This window comes from Macrosteles quadrilineatus, unplaced genomic scaffold (assembly GCF_028750875.1).
Source record: "Macrosteles quadrilineatus isolate MER2022 unplaced genomic scaffold, UCM_ALF_1.0 Scaffold_3__2_contigs__length_128488019, whole genome shotgun sequence".
NCBI lineage: Eukaryota > Metazoa > Arthropoda > Insecta > Hemiptera > Cicadellidae > Macrosteles > Macrosteles quadrilineatus.
In genome coordinates, this window is record NW_026542596.1 from 108,916,700 (window position 1) to 108,940,480 (window position 23,781).

The 23,781-nt window shown below is 35.1% G+C and overlaps 1 protein-coding gene across 1 annotated transcript in view; it reads left to right on the top strand.

Moving 5' to 3' along the window:
- The first annotated feature begins 8,778 nt into the window (after positions 1-8,778).
- Positions 8,779-23,781, top strand: part of LOC128989969 (cyclin-dependent kinase 5 activator 1) — a 34,853-nt gene continuing 19,850 nt past the window's right edge. Inside the window, exon 1 of the mRNA XM_054412146.1 lies at positions 8,779-9,590. Within this exon, the coding sequence (XP_054268121.1) occupies positions 8,862-9,590 (729 nt within the window). The 5' untranslated portion in view covers positions 8,779-8,861. The remainder of the gene's footprint in view (positions 9,591-23,781) is intronic.

Sequence of the window (23,781 nt, forward strand, 5' to 3'; positions counted from 1 at the left end):
AATATGAAGTGAACCAATTAAGAGATCTTCTTGATACTCCCAGAATTTTAAGCTTTTCTAGAAGTTTAGAGTGTTTGACACTATCAAAAGCTTTTGAAAGGTCCATGAATATACCTGTTGTAAACTTACCGTGGTCAACTGAGTTGATCACGGTTTCAACAAAAGATACAGCTGCACTGACAACAGATCTCCCCCTTCGGAAGCCATGTTGATTTTCATCCAGCATTCTAAAACTCTCCAAATATTCATAAAATTGTAGATACACAGCTTTTTCATATATTTTGGAAATGGACGGAAGTATAGATAACGGTCGATAATTTGATACATTTGATGTGTCGTTTTTTTTATGTAATGGAATTAATTTTGCTTGCTTTAATTTTTCTGGGAATATTCCTGATACAAATGAAGAATTTATCAAATGGCACAGAATTTTATTAATGTTATTTTTAACACCCTTAATCACTGTGACTGGGATTTCGTCATGGCCACAAGAATACTTGTTTTTTAACGAATTAATGATTCCTTCCACCTCCCTCTCACTTATTGGTTTAAGTTCAAATTTTTGCTTAATGTACAAGTCATCGCTAAAACTATATGTGGGTATATCACAATTCACAGAATTATTATTACTAGTCAGATCAGTTACAATATTACTGAAATGCTCATTGAACATGTTTGCAATTATATTTGGATCAGACACAATGCCAGAATCTTGCTTTAAAGTTATATTTTGTGATTGTCCCTCATTTTGACCAACTTCAGAGTTAATTATAGACCAAACTGTTCTTTGAATATTAGTGGAATTTTTAATCTTTTTCTGAAAATAATTATGTTTTGCTTGATTTAGTTCAGTTTTATATAATTTTTTTCTTTGTCTAGATAACATTTTAAACCCCTACTCTTTTTACTCCGATACTCCTTAGTTGTTTCTATTATCTGCTTTTGTTTATCCTTCAGCTCTTTAGATATCCAGGTACATTTCTTCTTTCTTTTTGTAACCAGTAATTTTGGAAAAGCCTGATCAAAATAGAAGGCAAATAATTTGTAAAATACATCATATTTATTTTCACCACACTATCATGTTTTTGGCTGTATTACATACGTTAATTGGTGGCCGAAAGTTACGTTTTGCTGGCGATGCCAGCTGTCCATAATTTGGGGACCGAGCAGGTTTTTACAGGCCGGGGCCGCAAAATCAGCTGTCCGCTTACTTACTTAAAACATGAATAAAATTTAGAATGCATTTTAAATACATAATCAAAATCCATAGCATTTCAATAGAATTGTTTTATTGTCACCGTTGCCTAGCAACTATATATTTTTATTTTTGCTGATTCCTCAAATTATTTCTTCACATAACCTTAAAGTTTTAGTTAGCATTATTATTGTGGTGAATAGTGGTAATAGGGTATAGTGTGGTGAAAAATAGCGTTCGTACCACGGACCGAAATGGTTTTGCGGCTCTCGATCGATTTAAGTTCTCGACTTCGTCTCGAACTTAAAAACTATCTCGAGCCGGCAAAACCTCATTTTCGGCCCTAGGTACGAAATATACTATTTCAACCTTAGCATAGTACACGTCAGCCCATGTTTCCTGGGAAAGTAGCTTTGAGAAAAGATTTATATTTTCTGATGAGAATTTACGTATTTCTTGTTTTATTGGTAAATTTAAATTTTTTATGTAATTTTGACATTTTATTTTTAGTAACTGGCCATCGTGATCAGATAAAAAAGTAATCAGACCCTCTACCTCTACCCTGGATAAGTTGATATTTTTTATCAAAAAATTGTCTATTGCGGTTTCAGAATTTTCCGTAACTCTTGTTGGGAAACTGACCAGGTACCTCATGTTCTCTGATTTTAGCATCTCTTTCAATAGCATATGTTTGCGATCATTTTTTAATACATCAATATTTAGATCACCTGCAATGATTAGCTTATCACATTTTTTACTTAAATACTTAATTAATATACCTAGTCTATCTACAAAAATATTTACATTTGAGTTGGGTGATCTGTAAATACCAACTACAATAAACTTTTCCTTATTTACATTCCATGAACATGCACAAAACTCAAACTGCTTCTCCTCAAGAATCAAACCAGTTAAGGAAACTGGCAAATTAACTCTCCTCAAATCAAAGCCCTCCCTTGTCAAAATAATAACCCCCCCTTTACTTTTATTTTTTCTGGAAAAGTAAGTCCTCGATAAGTAGGATTCAATATTTAGTCGTTTTATTTCCTCCTCTCTCATATCGTGCTCAGTTAGCACAACTATGTGAGGAGTTATCTCACTTAAAATAGCTTGTAAAGAATTTATTCTAGAAGCTAAATGTTGTATATTTTGATGGAAAATAGTTATTGTATTTTTTAAAGACTTAATTCTTTTGCAATTTATTGTTTTACATTTGTTAAGGTCTAGGTTTGTTTTTTTGCCAGTTTCCCCACCAATTCCACACATCCCAGAATTAGCAATTGAATTATTTATAAAAAACTATTTTGAGTATGAAAGGTAAAAGATTTATTTATGGATGGAGACTCACTTAAAGATACTGCATTGAACACATCACTATCACAATTGCTCTGCTTTTGGGTATCACTATTACTCACAACACATAAGCCCTCCTTAACTGCTTCATTATACTGTAGCTCTCCAGGAGCCAAGATGGGATGAAGGGCTGGTGTAGATTGGGGTGTTCCTTGAATAGCACATGTTGGAGCTGTCTCGCTGTTATTTATCTCAACTCTCTTGTTGTTTCCATCTAAGGTAGATGTTGAAGAAGTACCAGAGTGTGTTGACTTGTTGTGAGGTTGAGCAACTGCAGGCGATAAGTTTTGAGCTGCTGGCGGTTGAGGCTTGTCTCCACAGGCATTCAGAGAGGGCGGAGAATCACAAGTTTTAGATTTGTTGTGCAACATACATTGTATTTGCCTTGTAAATTCTTCATGCGATAATCCATTTCTTAACCGTCGGAAAGATTTTTGGTAATATGAGACAACCGTGACTGAGGCATTAGTTTCTTGTTGAAATTGTAATAAATTGGACACAAAATGACTCAAATTTACATTATCTCTGACACATCCAATCGGAGAGCATATGAGGTGTTTCAGGCCTGTTTTTTTAAAGTGTTGAGTTAGGTCTTGAAAAGCAGCATCGTAATCTTGTTGAGTTGGTTTGCCAAAGTATCTTTCCTTGGTGATCAAACTGTATACTGAAGCACCATTTTCCTTGTTCTGTATTGCCAGGTGGTTGGTAATGCATTGTGAAACTGTTGGTTTACCAAACTGTGATTTAAATACTACTGCCACCCCTGCAGACATATGGCGTGGATCATTGAAATCACTAGAAATACTGTGTGCAAATCCAACACTGCTATCGTTCTTGTGTTGCTTGATCACCCTTTCCATGTGAGTTTCTATTACATTTATTGTATTATTTGAGTTAGGTAACAAAAATCCTTGCTTTTCATCATGTGGTATTAACTTTCCATCAACAGTGCTTTGAGCAAAATCAATGATCATGTAAGCCAGCCTTTTTTTACCTCTGTAGTTTAAATGCATTCCATGCCGTGAAAAATCATCTCTTTGGAAACAGTCAAAATCAATGAGTTTAACATTAACCAGTCTTGCAGAAATTTCTCTGATATAGTTATTTGCCAATGCTATATCATAATGAATGTTGTCATTGGGCTGCAGATCGAATCTGGGAGGGATAGTTGTTATACAAACTGGTCTTGAATCACATAAAAGTTTAATTTTACTTTCCATTTCTCTGTAAATTACTTCTGAGGACTTTTTCATATCATTTGTCCCTGCTATCAAAATAAGGGGTTTTTGGCTGGATTTTTCCGCTTGACTGTAAATATGTTTAATGTCAGCTCCAGACTTGACCAAACCACTTACATAAACTTTGTTTCCACTGCACAAGCCAACAATCTCGGGGACTCCTTTTCCTTGACTATCTGCATATAGTTCAACTCTGACTGGATTTTCGAGTGGGGAAACCTTCATACCCAGGTTTACTTTTTTCTTCTTTTTTAACCTATTTTTGATGGAGTGTGTATTTTTATGTTCCACAGCTTGCATTTTGTGATCCTCCTCTGAAAGTAAACTGAAACTGTTTTTCAAAGGTAGATTAAAACATTGATTTTCCATAGGTAATTTGCCCTTAACTTTTTTTGGAATTTCCCATTTTTCATCTGTTGTTTGGCACTGTTTGTCATGATACGTATATAGCTCATTTGCCCGAGAAAATTTGGTGTTGCTTTTCAATGAATCTGGTTCCGGCAAAGGCAGCCGAAACATCATGTCGAAGATGTCTTCAGGTGATAATTGGTGAAAAGTTTTCCACATGGCTGCTAACTGAGCTCTCTTTGTTACAATGCTAGCCTGTTTGATTGAAAAGGGAATTTCACTGTTTGCTGTTTCTAACATATCTAGAGTATTATGTTTTATCATCTGAACAACAATATCAGTAAATATCGTAAGATAAACGCCACAGTCAAAAGTGTTTGACTGTTGTGGAACTGTCACAGTTTGGAAAGAGATCTCTGCATTTGTTTTAAAGTAATTGTTTACTTTGTTGGCAACTTTTTGTGCATGAACCAAATTATAAGTTCCACATGAGTCAAAGTAAAAAAACTTGTTAAGGTGTTTTACAAATAACAGCAAGCTCCAGTGTGAACCATTGTTTTTGTATTTGTTTTGAGTATCATCAGGATCATTCACATTTGTTTCATATTCAACATCATTAATGGGGAAAAAAATATGTGTCTTACTACTAAACTCCAACGGAGTAATGAGTTCATCTGCATCTTTATCCTGTAGGCATTTAATTGCTTGTGTTACTACTGCATTCATGAACAGAACATTCTGTGCCATGTTGGAAACAGAAAGTGCCAGCTTGTCATAGTACAGTAAAATCGTGTCATCTGTAATCCATTCATTGTTTAGTAATGATAAACTAATCTGAGATTTTTTGTCATTAATCGTATTTTGTTGGTTGGGTTCATGTTTTCTGGTTCCGGTGGTTTTGTCATTATTAGTCGGCAGGTCATTGGTAGAAGTAGCAGAGTCGGTTTTTAAAGGTGGCTCACATTGTACACTCTTATCTGTCATTTGGGGTGCATTTTTGGGGAGGTAATTAGGAACAGGAAAAATTTCATCTGTAAATTCCATAAGACGTGTGTCTGATTCAATGGAATGGTCAAGGATACATTTGAGCTGTTTTTCAAGATTCTCATTTGTCTCCTTGAGCTGTCTGTATTCCTCTTGGAGCTCAAGTAATGTGAGGGATGTTATTGTTTCTTGTTGATCTTGATTAGGTACTATAGGAGTATCAGGTGTAAAACCAGATAACTGTGGTGTGGATGCTTGAAAAGGACTCTCAACCTTTTTAATCGATACACTAGGTGAAACTAAAACTGAGGCTTTAGGTGATATCAGCGACCTCATAGTCACTGGGTGAGGTCCAGAGTGTTTGGGGTTGGTTGCAGTTATAGTTGATATATCAGAGTCAGTCTTAATTGCTGCATTGCAGTTCCTTCCAAGGCAACGCCATGTGATTTCACCACTTTTAGCTATGTAGTTTTGCCTATATTTATAATTATCAAAAATTATATTAGGCTTTCCATTCTTAGTTTCTTCAATTTGGAACCCCATGATGTTAATATTCTCAATATTTCAAATAGAGTAGCAATAAAATATAAACAAAGTTGCATTTGATCCTTTATTTTTGATTTTTTAAGCCATAAGTATTGGATGAACAAATCCAGGTATATTATTAAACAGAACGATGGTAAGTATCTAACTTATCTTCTCACAGTGCTTAGCAAAGGTCAATTATATTAAAATAAATAAGTAAATGTATTAAAAATAAAAATCCTCTTCTTAAACGATTTGTAAATAAAAATAACTCTAGATAATGAATCTCTTCACAAATATTATCCCAAATGCAGATGTAATCTAGGTTTATTCTCAGATTGTTGTTGTTACAATTGTTGTTGCTCCAAAGGTCAGGCCCTAGTGATAAGCTGGTCAGATGTACGATGTACAGGTGGGCAGGGGGTGGGGTGGAGATCCAAACAGGAAATTACTGCTAAATTCAAGTACTGTAGTGTCTTTGTTGCTTCCTGTCTATCTTGATGTGTTTAGGATCCTTGTTTTGTAAACGTTTATTAAACCCAAGTTAAAACAGTGGTTGAGTAGTAAAATGATTGGCAACTGATTAATAATTAATAAAAGTGAAATGATTGTGCCTCTAGTGTCTCCCTCAAGGATATCCAGTTAGTGTTCAAAACATGTGCTTTTGGCTAGGAGAAATGTGAGTTTATTTATAAGTCCTTTTAGTTGTAAAATTTTAAATGTCTACTAAAGTTTATAGTTTTATTTGCGTAAAAATACTTAACTTACAATTTAAAACTGTAGTTCAGTAACTCACTTTTAAAATACACTCTAAAAACATTGGATAATTGGCTCCATAAAAAAATCACAACTATATTGTTTTGAATCTGCAGACGACATTTGGTGATGGTGTACCATGCCCTCTTTCACTGCCATGTCAGCTATGGTCTTCTTCTCTGGGGACACTCGCCAAAGGTTGTTGAAGTGCTTAGGCTCCAAAAGCGTGCATTAAGGATTATTACTGGGAGTGAGTATCGTGCTCATTGCAAACCCCTCTTTGCACGACTTGGTGTGCTTACTGTAGTTGGCCACTACATACTTCTCTGTCTGGTGCACGTTAGGGCTAATATAACAACCTTCACCACTCGTGTTGACGTCCACCAGTATAACACCAGGCAGCGCCATCAGCTTGATGTACCAAGGGTGCGACTATCTAGGACCCAGGCTAGTTATAGTGTGTCAGCCATAAGTCTGTTTAATAAGCTGCCACGACATATCCAGTTGTTGGACTTGAGAACATTTGAGGCAGTGTTAACCACTTTCATCAAGAGCCGGGCCTATTACAATATTTCAGAGTATTTAGGGGATGATTTAAGAAGCCTGTAGCCTGCCGGAAGTATTTAAATAGTTGTAAATATTGTTTTTTGTATTATTAATCGTGTTAAAGTGACGCTGTCAATCCCACATTGTGGGTAAAAGACGAAGAAGGAGGTATTAAGGTATTAAGGTACTGAGATGTCCCTGATAATAACGAGATGCCCCTAATAGTAACAAAGATGCACCCTGGTAGTAACGAAATGAACCCTGATAGTACTGAGATGTCCCTGTTAATAAAGAGATGCCCCTGATAGTAAAAAAGATGCACCCTGGTAGTATAACGAAATGAACCCTGATATAGTACTGAGATGTCCCTGATAATAAAGAGATGCCCCTGATAGTAAAAAAGATGCACCCTGGTAGTATAACGAAATGAACCCTGATATAGTACTGAGATGTCCCTGATAATAAAGAGATGCCCCTGATAGTAAAAAAGATGCACCCTGGTAGTATAACGAAATGAACCCTGATATAGTACTGAGATGTCCCTGATAATAAAGAGATGCCCCTGATAGTAAAAAAGATGCACCCTGGTAGTAACGAAATGAACCCTGATAGTTCTGAGATGCCCCTAAAAGTAACGAAATGCAACCTGATAGAAACAAGATGCCCAAATTGATTCTTTAAAAATTGTTTGAAGAATCATACCTGCTTGTGTTACCTTGAGGCAAGCCCTTAGGGGTAATCAAAAAATTATCATTGTAGGCCGGTGTTTAAACATACAATTATTTGTGTTTGTGGCTGTAAATCATCCGAAGTGACTGAATTGGAAATATATGTAGTTAGTTTTGACCGATAACATTTGAAAAAACACAATTGTTGGATTTATGATGACCTAGAATACCAGTATCTAAAACGTCTTCCTCACGGGCGGGGGGCTTTCCCTTGACGTCAGCTGTTGCAAACCACACACAGCAACACACGGTTGAATTTCACTTGCTCAACAGGTTTTTTTTATAAAATTGTGTTTTAGGATTTCTTCAAGATACATTTCCCTTGTTGTTAAGAAACTAGCTAGTTTTAGAGGGAAATTCTGATGTTCAAAGATACCTATTTATACCATTACAATTAACGGAGTTTGAGGACTCTAGGATCCAAAATTAAAGTCCTCCTTATGATTTTAAATATAAGAAAATCAGAAGTTGATATATGTCTTACCAGCATGTAATAATGTATATATGTAATAATGCATGTAGTAATAATTTTAAACCTAGCATTTGGCCTAACCTAACTCAGAGATCATTAAATGCCACGCGTTGCACGTTTACTCCAACTTTCGCCATATTTATTTAATGCAAATTGTTACCCTACTAAATTCTTAAAACAAATCCATAAATGCTAATATAACGGTTTCTTTGCGTTTTTCATAAACAAGAAGTACTTGGTTGATTTTAATATCATTAACTTTTTTGTATAAAAATAACTCAAAATATAACTCCCAACAATGTATTATTTCACGAACGTGGTGACACATGTTTACGACCGTGTTAACTTATGTAAATCAAAACAAAACATGAAATGAATATACAGTAACCATATCCTTCTGCTAATAAATGCAGGGGTATTTTCAACTCCCAATAGTCTTACTGGAAGTTCAAATAGTCCTGTACATTAGCAATGGCCTAAATAAGGTCTCAGCTATGAACATAAATAGTTGTACGTGTAAATAGGATGAATGGTGGTATGTGAATGTGAGTAGGCCGGGGTGACGTGTAAGGTGGGTGGTAGGTGGGAGGTGGGGGGTGGGGGATGAGATATCGACCAGGGGGTGGCGGGAGATCGATGTCTGGAGCAGAGAGCAGTGCTAGTGGAGCTACGGAGCTAGGGAGGCGAGTGTGATGGACCGAGGACATTGACACATCATGGGCACCGTGCTTAGCTTCAGCCCGCGGGAACGACGGCCCGTGTACACGACGACGGCGAGTCACGACCACCGCGGGCCTCTCAACAACCTCAGCTACGAGCAACTGAACAACGCGCGCAACAGACAGACAGACAACAAGACGATGAGCGCGTCCCTCGTCGTGGCCAACCACACCAGCCACAACAACAACATCAACAATGAAAACGCCAGGATCATCAGCGAGAAGAACGCGCTCGAAAAGAACTTCAAGAAACACTCGTTGTTCATAAACGCGCTCAGCTGGAAAAGGTTCTCGACGGCGAACAACAACAAGAAGAAACTGGACAACAAGAACAAGAACTTGACGACCTTCAGACAGCCTCTGGTGGACAACATCAACCCTATAGTGGTCGACAAGAATAAGAACATACAGAACATCTCGTGTTACTACCCTCCGGTCAACTCCATCCCGACCTCGGCCAGTCTAGATCTCGTGAGAGCCAACAACACCAACAACAACCACAACAACGTCGTCAGTGACAAGTTAGCACCAAAGGCACAGTTGCTCACAGCGCCTCAACAGTTAGCTCCCAAGAAGACAGTGATCCAGGCGTCCACGTCAGAACTTCTCAAGTGTCTCGGCATCTACCTCCACACAAAGTGCTACCGCCTCAAGGACTTCCAGGCCGGGGACGCGGTCATGTGGCTGCGGACGGTCGACAGAAGCTTGCTGCTCCAGGGCTGGCAGGTAAGCTCTAACTCCACTTTTTAATACTAAGATGTGTCGTTGTTTTGTAAAAATGTTGCCATTGAGCTTTCTACTGCAGTGGTTGCAGGAGAATACATCAAGCTTCTTGCCTCAAGCAGATTATACACGGTTTTTAATTAATTTGATCATTATAAACGTATCTTGATGCTTGCAGGTAAAGTCGAAGCTTCTTAATTATTTTTAGCTGCTTTGCGTTTCTTGCAGAGTTACGGTTCTTGAGGTAACCAGCCATATGTCCTGTTGCTGCTGTACTAATGTGTGCATGTAAAGATAATTGTCACTACAGTTTGTTCAGGGTGTAATGTAAGGTAGTTACTTACGATCAAATCTTCAGTTCTTGAGATAAGTATTGCTCTCTGCTGCATTCACTGCAATACTTGACACTGCAACATTATAAGAGGTTGCTTGTAAAGTTGTGGTTCTAAATACTGTAGTCGTATCTTTCTTATGCATGGCAGGCACATAAATTTTGTTCCTTGCCACTCCTTACTCAGTCATACAAGGTTTCTTGAGGTAATCATGTACTGTATTTCTCTGCTGTATATAAGTCAGGTAAATGCATTCAGTTTCCTGATACTACCTGGTTGTACACAATTTCTTGAAAGGTTGTGGTTCTTGAGGTTTAGTTGCGTGAGAAGGGATCACAGTATTGCATGACTTCGTAGCGTTATAAGCCTAGTGTTAAGATTGTCGTAACTATGGATACTTATGAACAATACAGGCGTTTGCTTGCGCTATTGTGCTGTTGATTCTCGGATTACACTGCTTGCTTTGGCTGCTTTTAACATTAGTGACGTAATGAAATGAAACATGCTATCCACATGCTTAATATTCGACTTTTCATGACATAGGACGCTTTGAGGATGAAAATCAAAACATATAAAATTTAAATGGGTGTTTTCTTTAACAAAGACTTAAAATATATTATTTTTTTAAAAACATGTTAAAATTATATATATCCACTAAAGACACTAGTTTTTACCTGTGGTTCGTAAGCGGAAACAGAAGAATGTATCACTTGGTATTTTATTTCAATCAGCTGTGTATCAGTGTAACATTGAATGATAATCATATACTGTAATGTACCTACAACCGATCAATATGATAAATTTTTGCTTGCACAAAGACCTAGAAAACGGCTTCGACTATTTCCTTCAAATATAAACAATTTATTTCTGGTCTATAAACGTGATTGACGACACCCACTACCTCAGGAAATTTTGTATTTAGCTACAAAACTAATTTGAAAATTCAGAAATAACATTGGTCTTGCGGGTTGCCAAGTAACCATGTTGGTTGAACAAAATAGCAAGGAATAAGTAAACAAAAGACTTGTTACATGATTATAGCCAGATATCCAAAGTATACTAGCAAATTAAAATATACAGTGCACAGCAGTTATTTCTATTGAGCAGACATTACACTTAAGACTATTCGATTTAGGGGGAAATAGTCCCGATCAAATACTAAATTATTTTACTTTGGCTCTCTCCTACCAATACTTAATCCCCCAAGTACTGAGGAAATTGTTAGCAAACTTAATAAAATATTTAATAATTCCATATTTATTTTATATAAATTAAAGTTAAAACAAAAATTTTTAATCTGTTTTAATTTTAACAAACTGTCAAAACAATGTTTATACAAGTATAGGCTCATGGTGGAAGGAAAAACATAGGTGTGCTATTAATTCCCGTCATGTGCTGACGTCACCCGGATTGCAAACAAAAAATCACCTGATTGTGTTGCCATAAGTAATATTTGTTTTGATTTGATTTATAATTTGTTTCTAAATGGTGAAATGGTGTTTGCAATCTGGGTGACGTCAGAATATGATGGGAATAGTACGCCCATGTTTTTTCCTTCCACCATGGTATAGACTATAAACGAGTGATTTTTACCATCGACTGTAAAATAAATTAATGTGTTGTGGATTGCCAGGTTAAAATACCATCATAATATAAATTGAAATTCCACTGAAACTTACATTATAAAAGCCAAAACTAGATGTAAATAAAACGTGAGTTGCCTTACGCCAGGGACACACTTAGCGGCGAAATTACTATGCTTTTACAATCGAAACAAGGTTCGGTCCCCGGTACTATTTGTAAAACGTAAAAACCCAAATTTAAAAATGTGTATTTCTCTCATTGTAGCTAAACAGAACTGTAGCATTGTTGTAAGTGCGGTGATCCAGGGAACATGGCTACAAATTTTTGGAGGGATATATTGACAAATAAATGAATGTGTATTTATTATACACCCCGTGCCTTCCAGGTGTTTTCGCCCCCCTTACACTACTAGACAATCACCACCAATGGCTATGGATAATGAATTTGTAAAATACTTCTATAAATTTCAGGGCTCATTTTGGGGTGAATTAATATCAAGAGATATGCCCAAATATTGCAACTCCAAAAGACCTACGCCCCATTTCAAACAATATAGTTCAAAAGCACAGTTATCTGTGCCACATGTTACCTACTACTATTCAGTTCGGTCTCCAGAGTAACAAAACGTCAACATGCTGCTTGTTCATTCATAAGGTTTAATATTCAAATCATTAAGCAAGTTTAGGGTTGCCCTCATTTTTAAACGAGTGAAATCTCTAAATGCATTCACTACGCTGAGTGTTTTTGGAACTGTACCCCCACCCTAATTTTACATAATTAATTATTAAGTCGTAATGAACTTAAACGTGAAGATTTTTTGTACAAAATATTAAAAGTACTATTTTATGATGTAGTATTCCTTTAAAATCGAATATTTTCCAATACGACTTTAACAGAGTTTTTAGGTCCGTGAAGTTGGCGTACCCATATTAGCGTATCCACTTTTGTTCATATGAACCGTTAGTTTATCGTTAGTTCTCGATAGTTCCCAATTTTTTTCGTTAGTTCTCAAAAAATAAAAAAGTTATAGCCGATAATAAGTGGGTACGCTAACTTCACACTTCCGGTTTCTAGCGCGCGCCGTTTTCTGATGAGAAATGTTTACATCTATATATCAATCGTTAGTTCTTCGTTAGTCCTCGATATTTCTCTAATATTTTCGTTAGTTCTTAAAAAATAAACACGTTACAATGTATACAAGTAGGGTACGCTAACTTCACAATTATATAATTTCCAGCGGGCACCGTTTTCTGAATAAAAATCCTTATATCAATATACCAATCATTAGTTTTTTGTTAGTTCTCGATAGTTTCCAAATTTTTTCGTTAGTTCTTAAAAAATATACAAGTTATAGCCGATAATAAGTGGGTACGCTAACTTCACAATTATAGAATTTCCAGCGGGCACAGTTTTCTGACTAAAAATGCTTATATCTATATACCAATCGTTAGTTCTTCGTTAGTTCTCGATAGTTCTCCAATATTTACGTTAGTTAATAGACAGACATATTTATAGTCAGGCATTTATAGTCAGAAAACGGTGTCCACTGGAAATTCTAAAGATGTGAAGTTAGAGTACGCACTGTGTATTCCTTATAACCTATTTGTTTTTAAAAATCTAACATCAATATTAGAGAACTATCGAGAACTAAGGTTCGCTATATAGATATAAGCATTTTTATTCAGAAAACTGTGCCCGCATGAAATTCGATAATGGTGAAGTTAGCGTACCCACTTAGTATCCCTCGTAACTTTTTTTATTTTTCGAGAACTAACGTAAATATTGGAGAACTACCGAAGAAGATTGGTGTATAGATATAAGCATTTATAGTCAGAAAACTGTGTCCGCTGGAAATTGTATAATTGTGAAGTTAGCGTGCCCGCTTTGTATGCCTTATAACCTTTTTGTTTATATAGATCTAACAACAATATTGGAGAACTATCGAGAAATAACAAAGAACTAACGATTGGTATATAGATATAAGCATTTATAGTCAGAAAACTGTGTCCGCTGGAAATTGTATAATTGTGAAGTTGGCGTACCCACTTTGTATGCATGGTAACTTTTTTATTTTTTGAGAACTAACGTAAATATTGGAGAACTATCGAGAACTAACGAAGAACTAACGATTGGTATATAGATATAAGCATTTATAGTCAGAAAACTGTGTCCGCTGGAAATTGTATAATTGTGAAGTTAGCGTACCCACTTTGTATGCATGGTAACTTTTTTATTTTTTGAGAACTAACGTAAATATTGGAGAACTATCGAGAACTAACGAAGAACTAACGATTGGCATATAGATATAAGCCTTTATAGTCAGGAAATGGTGCCCGCTGGAAATTGTATAATTGTGAAGTTAGCCTCGTAACTTTTTATTTTTTTGGGAACTAACGAAAAAAAATTTGGAACTATCGAGAACTAACGATGAACTAACGAGTGGTATGATCAAAAGTGGATACGCTAATATGGGTACGCCAACTTCACGGACCTAGAGTTTTTAACTCAATTATATTGTTGAACAGCTGATCTCTGTAAGCATGGGGTGTGGCGTCGTGACCACAAATCTCGCCCGGGCTCAGTTTTCGCAAAATATCGATTAGGTTTATCTGTTTAAAAAATAATCTTGTGATTCGGAGCACACATAAAGTTACGCGTTCACATATCTGGAAAGCAACAAAGCATAGAGCAGCTAAGTGAGAAAGAAAAATAAACTTTTTATTATGGAATGTGAGTTAAATTTTTAATATAATTCAATAGGCTATACACATCCAGCTAGAGTATGAGCATGAGTGCTCAGATAGAGTATCAGAATGCTGACTCATGCAGACTAGCTGGAGACTGCAATATCAGCATTCTTAGCTGCAGAGGCACTCTGGTACAGCACGAACCGATAAGATTATTGCATCTCTGTCAAATATCTTTGTTCGCATTTGTTATTGTTATTAAGTTACCGTGTTTTGATTATTACTTGACAACACCATTGAACAGATTTTTACTTTTGACTATATTTAACGAATTTGTATTTATTTTTATTGCAATGCTACAAACCAGTTTTACACTCTTAATACGCTACAAAAAATTATTTGAAATGAGTGATAAATAATGATAAAGGATCTTGCCGAATAAATAAAGTCCAGTATTTATACTCACAAAAATACAATAAATGGATAAATAACAATAAATAACGTGCAAACAAATTACTTAAAAATAAACATTAGTAAGATTTGAATATCTGTTAAAACAAAAACTGACTAGACCTTTTCGTTGGTATGCCCTGTTAGAGATATAGGCTAGATTAAATTTAAGACACTCCAAGGGGCGAAAGTGCGGGAATGAATGTTTAATTGATAAGATGGCAGCTTGTTTACAAATATTGGCTTTTTCTTGGCCAAAATATTCACTAAAAGCTAAATTATCAAGAACATCTGGGTCCAGTGTAATGTCTTAAAACCCCGTTAAACCTTTCTCATGATCGGACGAGGAAGGTTACTACTAGACGAACATTATATCTCAGCTACCCTATACATTGATGTATTTTGGTATATTGATGTATTGAGTGATTGATTATATTGATGTAGTTTGGAGTGTACATTCTGGAATTTCTATTAACTTGTATTTCTGGGAATATTGCATTAACATTTCAAACAGATTTTTGATTCTTTTTGTTCAAATAAGTTTGGTAAAACATAAAAAATATAGTAAACACTTGCATACCATAGAGTTTTTATACACATCACCTATTAGGCTATACTGCATTTATAAGGCATAATCCAAATAACTGTCTCTCTTTTATTTCCATGATCATTTTGCTTCTTTGACGAAGTCAAATTTAATCCCTTACGATAAGGGAATTTGAAATATGAGTTGATGAAAACTAGTAGTAGATGGTACAAAAAAATATTAATATTGAAATTTAAAAGAAAATTATTTAACATAAGGCCTACAACAGTAATGACAAAGACAGCTTTGTAATGAATACGTTAATTAATTAAGTAAGTAAACAAGTAAAGGGGGAGTTAATTAATGTCTGAGCGAATAGCAAGTAGGCAATATAGGTCAAGGGAGCAAGAGTGGTGGAAAACTTGCAAAGGTCACCTCAATTACTGTAAAGTTCTTAGATTGAAACCGTTTTTGAGCTCAATAAACTTGTTAAAGTAGCAAGGAGCTCAGAAGCCCGCTCGGTGTTGGAATTACATAATTAGTTTGGTTACAGTCAATTATAGGTTTAAGATGAAAACAGATTTGTGTGTTCGTTGAGTTGGTTAACGAGTTTTGTCTATAATTTGATGTTCAACTCATCAATCAAATATTTGCTATATCAACTTTGGTAATTCAAAATGTTAACTCATACTGAACCGTTTTCTATCGAACAGAATGTGTTGCTTCAATATGGATGAGAAACTTTCTGCATTGGACGTATTGTGGTATGTAAAATTAATTATTATTATACTCTCCATGGATCCATACGAAACTAAAATTACAATCGTACGATATGTCTAGAAGCAGTGTCGAAGTAATTTGCGATAAATTAAATAAATCTGTAATTCCTACAAGCAAATATAACTAAATTCAACTGTTGAATGTACAACGAAACAGAAGAAAAACATTCAGTTAATAATACTCAAGCACTACCAAAACTAAACACATCAAAACTTGTTTCAGATTTTAGAATAGGCTAAGAATTTTACGTGCATTATCAATTGTCAATGACAAATATTAGCAAATAAATACCACGTTATATATATATATATATATATATATATATATATATATTCCTACGCCAGTGGCATTTCACGAGAGAGTCACGAGAGAATAAATGTTTAGTGGATGTGCCCCGGGGATTGACCCGTCCCTCCCGCAACCAAAGTCCTAGACGCTAACCACTAGGCTAACAACACAACCAAAAAAATTAAATAAAGACTCATATTACAAGAAAATATATCCATAATACATATTTAGGTGATGCCTGTCTGTCTGTTTGTCTGTGCGGCTGCCACGACTAAAATACTAAACCGCTATAGCCCAAAAGAACAAAGATGGTCCACATAGGAATGTCTTAAGCCTATTCACTTCCCTGAGTTCCTCTCGGGCTATGCCCCTTGGATGTCCAAAGTTTTGAGGCGAGGTTTTCAAAATTAAATATTAATAATTGGTCTCCATGGAAGCATGAGAAAGTTAACAATGTTTACCTTTACGTTGAAATTTCAATGTAAACAATCAGATCTGTTGAATGCTTATTTCACAATTTCAGACAGCTGATCCAAACAAATTTTCGTGGTAGGTTTATTTATTCTAAAACTCATTTATTGATTCATTATTATAAAACTATGTCGTTGATTATGAAAATAAAAAAAGGTTCTATAACCCTTGCTGTATTAACCCAGAGATGGTATTAACTAGGTTATCAAAATATGTTATTATATAAAAGGGGCACCCTTTCTTCGAAACTGAATTTTCTCTCCGTTGCGAAGCACGGGTACAGCAGCTAGTTTAGAGGAGAGCTCTATAGAAACAAAAATTAATGTATGACAAGAACAAGAATGCAATAATGCGGTTTTTATCACAATGATAACTCCTGTGCTATTTATCAGTTTACGTGCCATGCTTCATTTGGATAAGCAATTGTAAAAACAAATTTGTAAAAGCCAACACATTTTATTGAAATGCAAATCACATTACTTTAGCGCTACAACTGATTGTACTCTTTAGAGAACCCCATATTTTATGGCCTCGCTACGGATAAGATTACTTGGAACGTCGATATATTCTGAAATTGTATTAAAACCAATATTAGTTCTGAAAGCTTTAACCTAATTCTCAACAATAAAACTCTTGTAGCATCACCCATTGTTATAGCTGGATTCATTTTGTCACGAGCATATTCCATTTATTTCAAAGAGCTGGATTTAATGCTATGCGAAGTTTTTGCATAACCATTCTACGAAGATCTTTTAAAATATTGCAGTATTTGTTCGTACTATGACTTATGGTACGAGCTAAATAGGTGGCGTCCCCATCTCAATGATTAATTGATTGATTGATTGATTGATACGTATGGACCTGCCTTAGTAAACATGGCAACTTTAGATACTTCATGTTTTATGTAGTTTTTCTGAATCACTGATGATATAATATATAAAATAAGGTTACATTACCTTGATCAATTTGTGATCAAGTTCAATGTAATTATATATATTATAACTTATGAGGACGTGGTTGATAAGCCTATGCTATTGTGCTCGTGTTACCGATTTGCAGTTCTAATAACGGATTTCTATTTTCTATTTTTGTCTTATGATGATTGATGATTGATAAACAACCCTATAAGGTACCATAATTTACCCCGCTAGCTCGTAAATCTTATTTATACAGCATCTTACTCTGCCGGTGGCTCAGTTATTGGATTTTTTCTATTTTAAAACTATGTAGTTACAATTTTAACATAAAAATGGGACGTATACATCAAAAAGGTGTATCTATAGTCAAAAATATTTTACTTTACGTTGGGTCGGCTGAAATTACAGCTTTACATATATCTATAGGAGTAGCATTAGACAGCCTATTACAACAAAACAGGTAATAAAAGTGAAACAACTATGTACGTTTTTGTTTGCTCGTTGAATATTAAAATCTGTTTAAAACTTTCCTTATAGTTTAAACCATCACTTATTTTTTTCTTACTTGAAAATCAGTAGTAAACTTAAACTAAAAAGAGTAGGTCATGTAACTATCATTACGCCAATTAACTTGATGTATGTTCGATAACTGAAGTCTCTCTCCGTTACTTCTGAAGTTGATAATCCAATAATCCACCGCGCAGAACGCAATATTCGCTTTAAGCACAATCCAATTATTAGTTCTAGCGCGGGTTAATTGCAAATGTGGATTGTTGAATAACTAAACAACTTTATGGCATGTGTTGCCAGTTGCCACATTTCTGTGTGGCATTAAATCATAAATGCTATCGGGTTTGATCAAATATTTTGATCTTACAATAATTAAACTTGTTGTAGACTCTGTGTGAAACTTGTAATAAACAAATGGTGCATTTCTCAATTCGTTTACCTGTATGAAAAGAATATTTGATAAATTTTGCTTTTGATATTTATATTTAATGCTGTATTCACCCAGAGCCACAAAAGTAGTTACTCACGTTTTTTTCATAGTGAAGGTTATAAATATGAAATTATTTCCCCCAAATTTGCATAGGGCTTCGCCCCACAATTCGTGAAAGTATCAATAGAGGTAGATGCATATTGCCTAATCCGCCTCAACATATTCTTGAAATCCCCTTGGGATACGCCTCGTGGACATCTAAAGTTTCAGAATAAAGCCTTTGGAAATAACTATAGAATTTTCTCCAGGGGAACAAAAAGATAAACCATTAACGTTTATATTTGCAATATTTACATTTAATATGTTGCAATTTTTGATTAAGTTGTCGATTATAAGTTGCCAAACAGCTGATTAAATCAAACTTAGGAGAACCTTATAAAACCAAGCTAGGCACCAAAGATTCTGAATCAACCACTTGACGAATTTTCAGAATTCTTCTTTTGAAGGAAGGATAATATTGAGAGGAAACTAATGCCGAAGTCATAATTTAAAATTTAATCGAAGTTTTTAGCCTTAAATATATTTAAGAAGTAAAAGATGTTTTAAAAACTGCATGTCACTTGTGGACTGATGCGATGTCAAAGAAACAGTTTAGAAGCTACAAGGATAATAGGAGTGCCAAGGTCAGGGACAGAGTGTGTTTGTTAATATAAACCAAGTCAGAGGTCACTGATAGCGAGATATAGATTAGGAATCTGGCTGTGGTTGTACAGGAAAGATGAGTCAGGCAATAGAATGTTTGTACTGCATGCGGAAATAGAGAATGGATGGTATACGTTTATTGATTGTTGGTAAAATGGAATGGGCAAATCGGGAATGGATAGTAAACTTTGATACTTTCTTCTGAAATGACGACCATACGAATGTAGGTATTTTAAGCCAAGTATAAATGAAAATGAGTGTATGATGAGTAGCGCGATCTTCTTGTCTTGCTGGTGACTAAGGCCGACATGTTCCTTACACACAGCTGTTAATTAATGGTCCATACAGCCAATGGCAATTAAGGGACCTACAGTTTATAGTGTAACGAATTGGTCTAACTATCATGATAGTACTGCAATCGTCGTAACACACTAGTGCAGACGTTAATCCACGCCAGTGAGTATCGCATCCACAGTGCATACCTATAAATATCCACAATTCGTGACCTCCAAGTAGCTATGATTATGTTTATGGTTATGGAAAATAATACGCCCATAAATTGCATGAGGTTGTGGGAAAATTTTAAATCTGTTTTGAAATATTAGAGAATCAATGGAAAATAAGATCCTCAGGCAACATACAATATTTTGAGTAATGATAATTTGATTTATACTACAAGTATTTCTATAATCAATGGTCAGTCTATTCTTTCGGTAAGACTAATACCTATTATTTTATATAGCCTAGTTTGGCTCTACCTAGGTTAATTATCGTCGCCACTCTTACTTACAAAGTTTACAACAAATTTACATGAACAAATCTTACTTACATATTCCAACAGCATTTTCCTGCAGTTATATAGATTTAAAACATGCCATGGGACAAATCGTTAAACCAAACATAAATAAACGTGAAGGAATGATACACGAAATGAGTGGATATATTGTAGCATTTGTAGCCTTGGATATAAAGATTAGCAGACCTCCAACATGCAAATGTTTCTGCCAAGGCCAGGGGTAGTTTGATATTATCGTTGACGGAATAAATACGACACACTCTGAGCTTTACGATTAACCACAGTAAAATCAACCCTTAATGGCTATTTTACGTTCCGACCCTTCTGTTGCTCAATAACATTAACTGCTTAGTGAGTGTTTTTATTGATCACTTCACAATGATCTACACTTTCAATCAAAATTCGGGATTTCCAGGTTATGTACCCTCCATCATAATTTTTCTGTCCCTTTTCACTCAATACATTTTCTATGATTTTCTATGGTAAACACTTCCAGGTACAGTAAAAAAGCCAAAACTTTTTTTCTAATCCAATGTTGACTCCAATATATTTCTACGAATTTAGTCTTCGTTCAACACTGCTCATTTATACTTCCTATCGCGTTAGTGTTATTGGTCTATTTTTGTTCCATTCATGTAATTTTTGTACTACAGTCCTATTTAGGAAGAGTTTGTAATTACTTATAGTTCAGATAAAAAATACAATTTGGTAAATATTTTAGTGCCTATGAGAATTAACAATAAAATTTAAAATTTACAATAGAATATGTTTACATTCACGTATGGAAATTATTCAAAGATATACCAATAAAACACACTATACTTGTATAGAAAAAACTTTCATACTTTCATCAAACAATCTGTAGGTATGCACTCTTTGACCACTATAACGCAATACTTTGTGTTAGTGATATGCATTATTTTCCATAATGCAGTTTGATGGTAACAAAACGTACGCGTATACCATTCTCTAAAGTAAGGCGCTACATAGGCAAAACAGATACTGTAGTCATGTTGCGGCTCTCGGTTTGAAGGATTACCCTTCAATAACGTTTCCATCGAGCAATACAAAATAGGTTGTACAAAATTGTTAATACTTTATTGTAATTCTGATTTGGTGGGATTCTATGGCCCTAAATTAATGAATTAATTTTCAATTTTAAATCCTATAGTTGTAACTTAATTTTCTTTCAGCAGTGAAACTAACCACTTTTTCCTTCATGGTGAAGAGCCTAATAATTCGAAAATAATATATTAACAATTACTACTGTCTTTAACATTTTGCGATCCCTTGTGGTTACATCGTGGTAACTACTTTCAGAGTTTTACAGTTAAATGTTTAAATACATTCAACGGTTAAGACAAAAGTAATTCAACCACAAATGGAATCAACAATAAACTTGTAAAGTTTTTTGAACTACGCCTGGGTGTATCCCTTTACTTTTACTCTTCAACTTGTAAACTACTGTATTACGACAAAATTGAACGATCGATTGGTAAACGAATTTTTGTTTGAGTCTATAACCTTAGAATAAATCGTACCATCAAATTTACCATATAATAAAATAGAGACATCTAAGCAACACCAACACACAAAACCGGTCATGACATACACATACAAAATTCTGATTTTAAATCGGTGCAAAAAATTTACTCGCAGTTACAAAGTCAATTATATAATGAAGTAGACAGATTTTGAGGAAAGGATACGTTTTAGCCTTGAACTCTGAGGACCAGCATTGATCTTTGTGATGGATGGTGTATTGATCGCTAACATTCCTTCCGTATGTTACGTTGACATTTGCCGACGACATGGCGTCCGATCAAGTTTGTCTTTACAATATTTTGTACTGTCGCATTTTCAAGTTTGTCTTTACAAATCTTTACAATATTTTAGACTGTCGCATTTTCAAGTTTGTCGTTACAAATCTTTACAATATTTTGGACTGTCGCATTTTAAAGTTTGTCTTTAGGTCGAAGGGCGATTAACGTAATTTACAATCACGTTTTTGTAAATCTTGAAGATAAACGAACAAATCTTTACAAACTGCGCAACAAACAGTCACGTGTTTAAGTTCATCTTGCAAGTTAAATAACATATTTGTACAAAAATGTGACTACGCCTAATACTTTTAATGTACGTCTCAAGTTCAATCACACGTTTAGAAATAAAAATTCGCCCATTATGTAGGATAGCTGCACGTTATCATGGAAAAGGATATAAATGTACTTAAAAATTCTATGTACGAAATAGCTGCTGCTACCAATTACAGATTCCTTCACGCCTACATTTGCACTAATCAAAACTTAAAGGATATTGTATGCTTACTATAGCATATTTTATGTTACATTAACACATAATCGGGACCAAAACCAAGTGACAAAATTGTTGACACAGCGCACTCTATAACAGATCCGTTCAATTCATATAGAAGGGACATCCTAGTATCCACGAATAATAGATAGAAATTAAATACAAACGTATAAAAAGAATTCATCTGGTTTTGCACGTTGGGCTGTTCGTGTAATGCTATTGCAAAGTACCGACTGCTGCAGACACAGAGCACGCCTTTGGCAACGTGAAGAAACCTCTCAATTTCGGATTTGGATTACCCCCCCCCCCCCTGGGGGCGCCCCCTGTTCTCATGATGTGTTGACATAAGGTCATCTATATAGGGTAATCCACCCGTTTCACGTCTCTCTATTACGTGCTCAGCTAAAAAATATTATTTATCTGGACGTTTGTTGGCATTTATTTTATGATCAATATGAACTCTTCAAATCAAATCACTTCAACAACAAAGTATATACAAGAAATGCATACGTCATATTAAGAGTAGTATTTCCCCGAATGGACTAAAAACCTGAACGCTTACCAGCAACAAACATGAGTTGTCCATTAGTGCACAGATTGTATGTATAATATACGTTCAAACACTTAAATATCAGGAGCTGGCATATAGCTATATCTAAAATAGGCTAAGCCTTTTTTTTTTGTTACGGTAATTGAACTCTTTTGTTATTATTTGCTCGAATCTTTTATATCGAGTTGGAATAAGCGTGTCTAAATATTCGTATTTCTATAAATACATGAACAAAGATTGTTCGTTTTTTCATATCCTTCCTGTTCCCACGCCTTTAAAAGATCCAAAGTTAAAGCTTAAAGGGTAAATTTGAGTTGTATGGAAATTCTATTGATCCACAGAGTATAAGCAATGGTCAAAGGTAGCATTGTAGTGTATAATTTTTGAATCAGTGAAAAGTATATTTTTCCAAAAGAAAATGAAAAAACCGATAAGTATCCCTAAATTGTGTCCTTTTAAGAACCGTCAGACAGAGGTGAGGAATGTGCGTCAGCTGATTAAAAAAAAAATGGAAAAATTCTTTAGGCATTTTCGTCCCTTGCATTTGTCAGATTGTTCCAGAACATGTAGCTGGAATTTTTAAAACACTTGTCTCTGTAAAAGAAAAGGCGGCTAGGGAATACAACGTAAATGGTAAAAATAAAAGGGAAGTTTGCGAGACAAAGAACAGTTAGGGGTTGAAGTTTGCGTGAGTCAGACAAAGATGGAGGGGACATAATAGCGCCAGGGGACAGATACAATCGTCTTGAGGGGGAGCCGATAAAACTCTTACGAGGAAAACTCATAGCATTAAAAAATTATCCCATCGCTTTGAGAAGGGGGTCATCGAAAGCAGTGAAAGTTCTTGCCGCTTGAAAG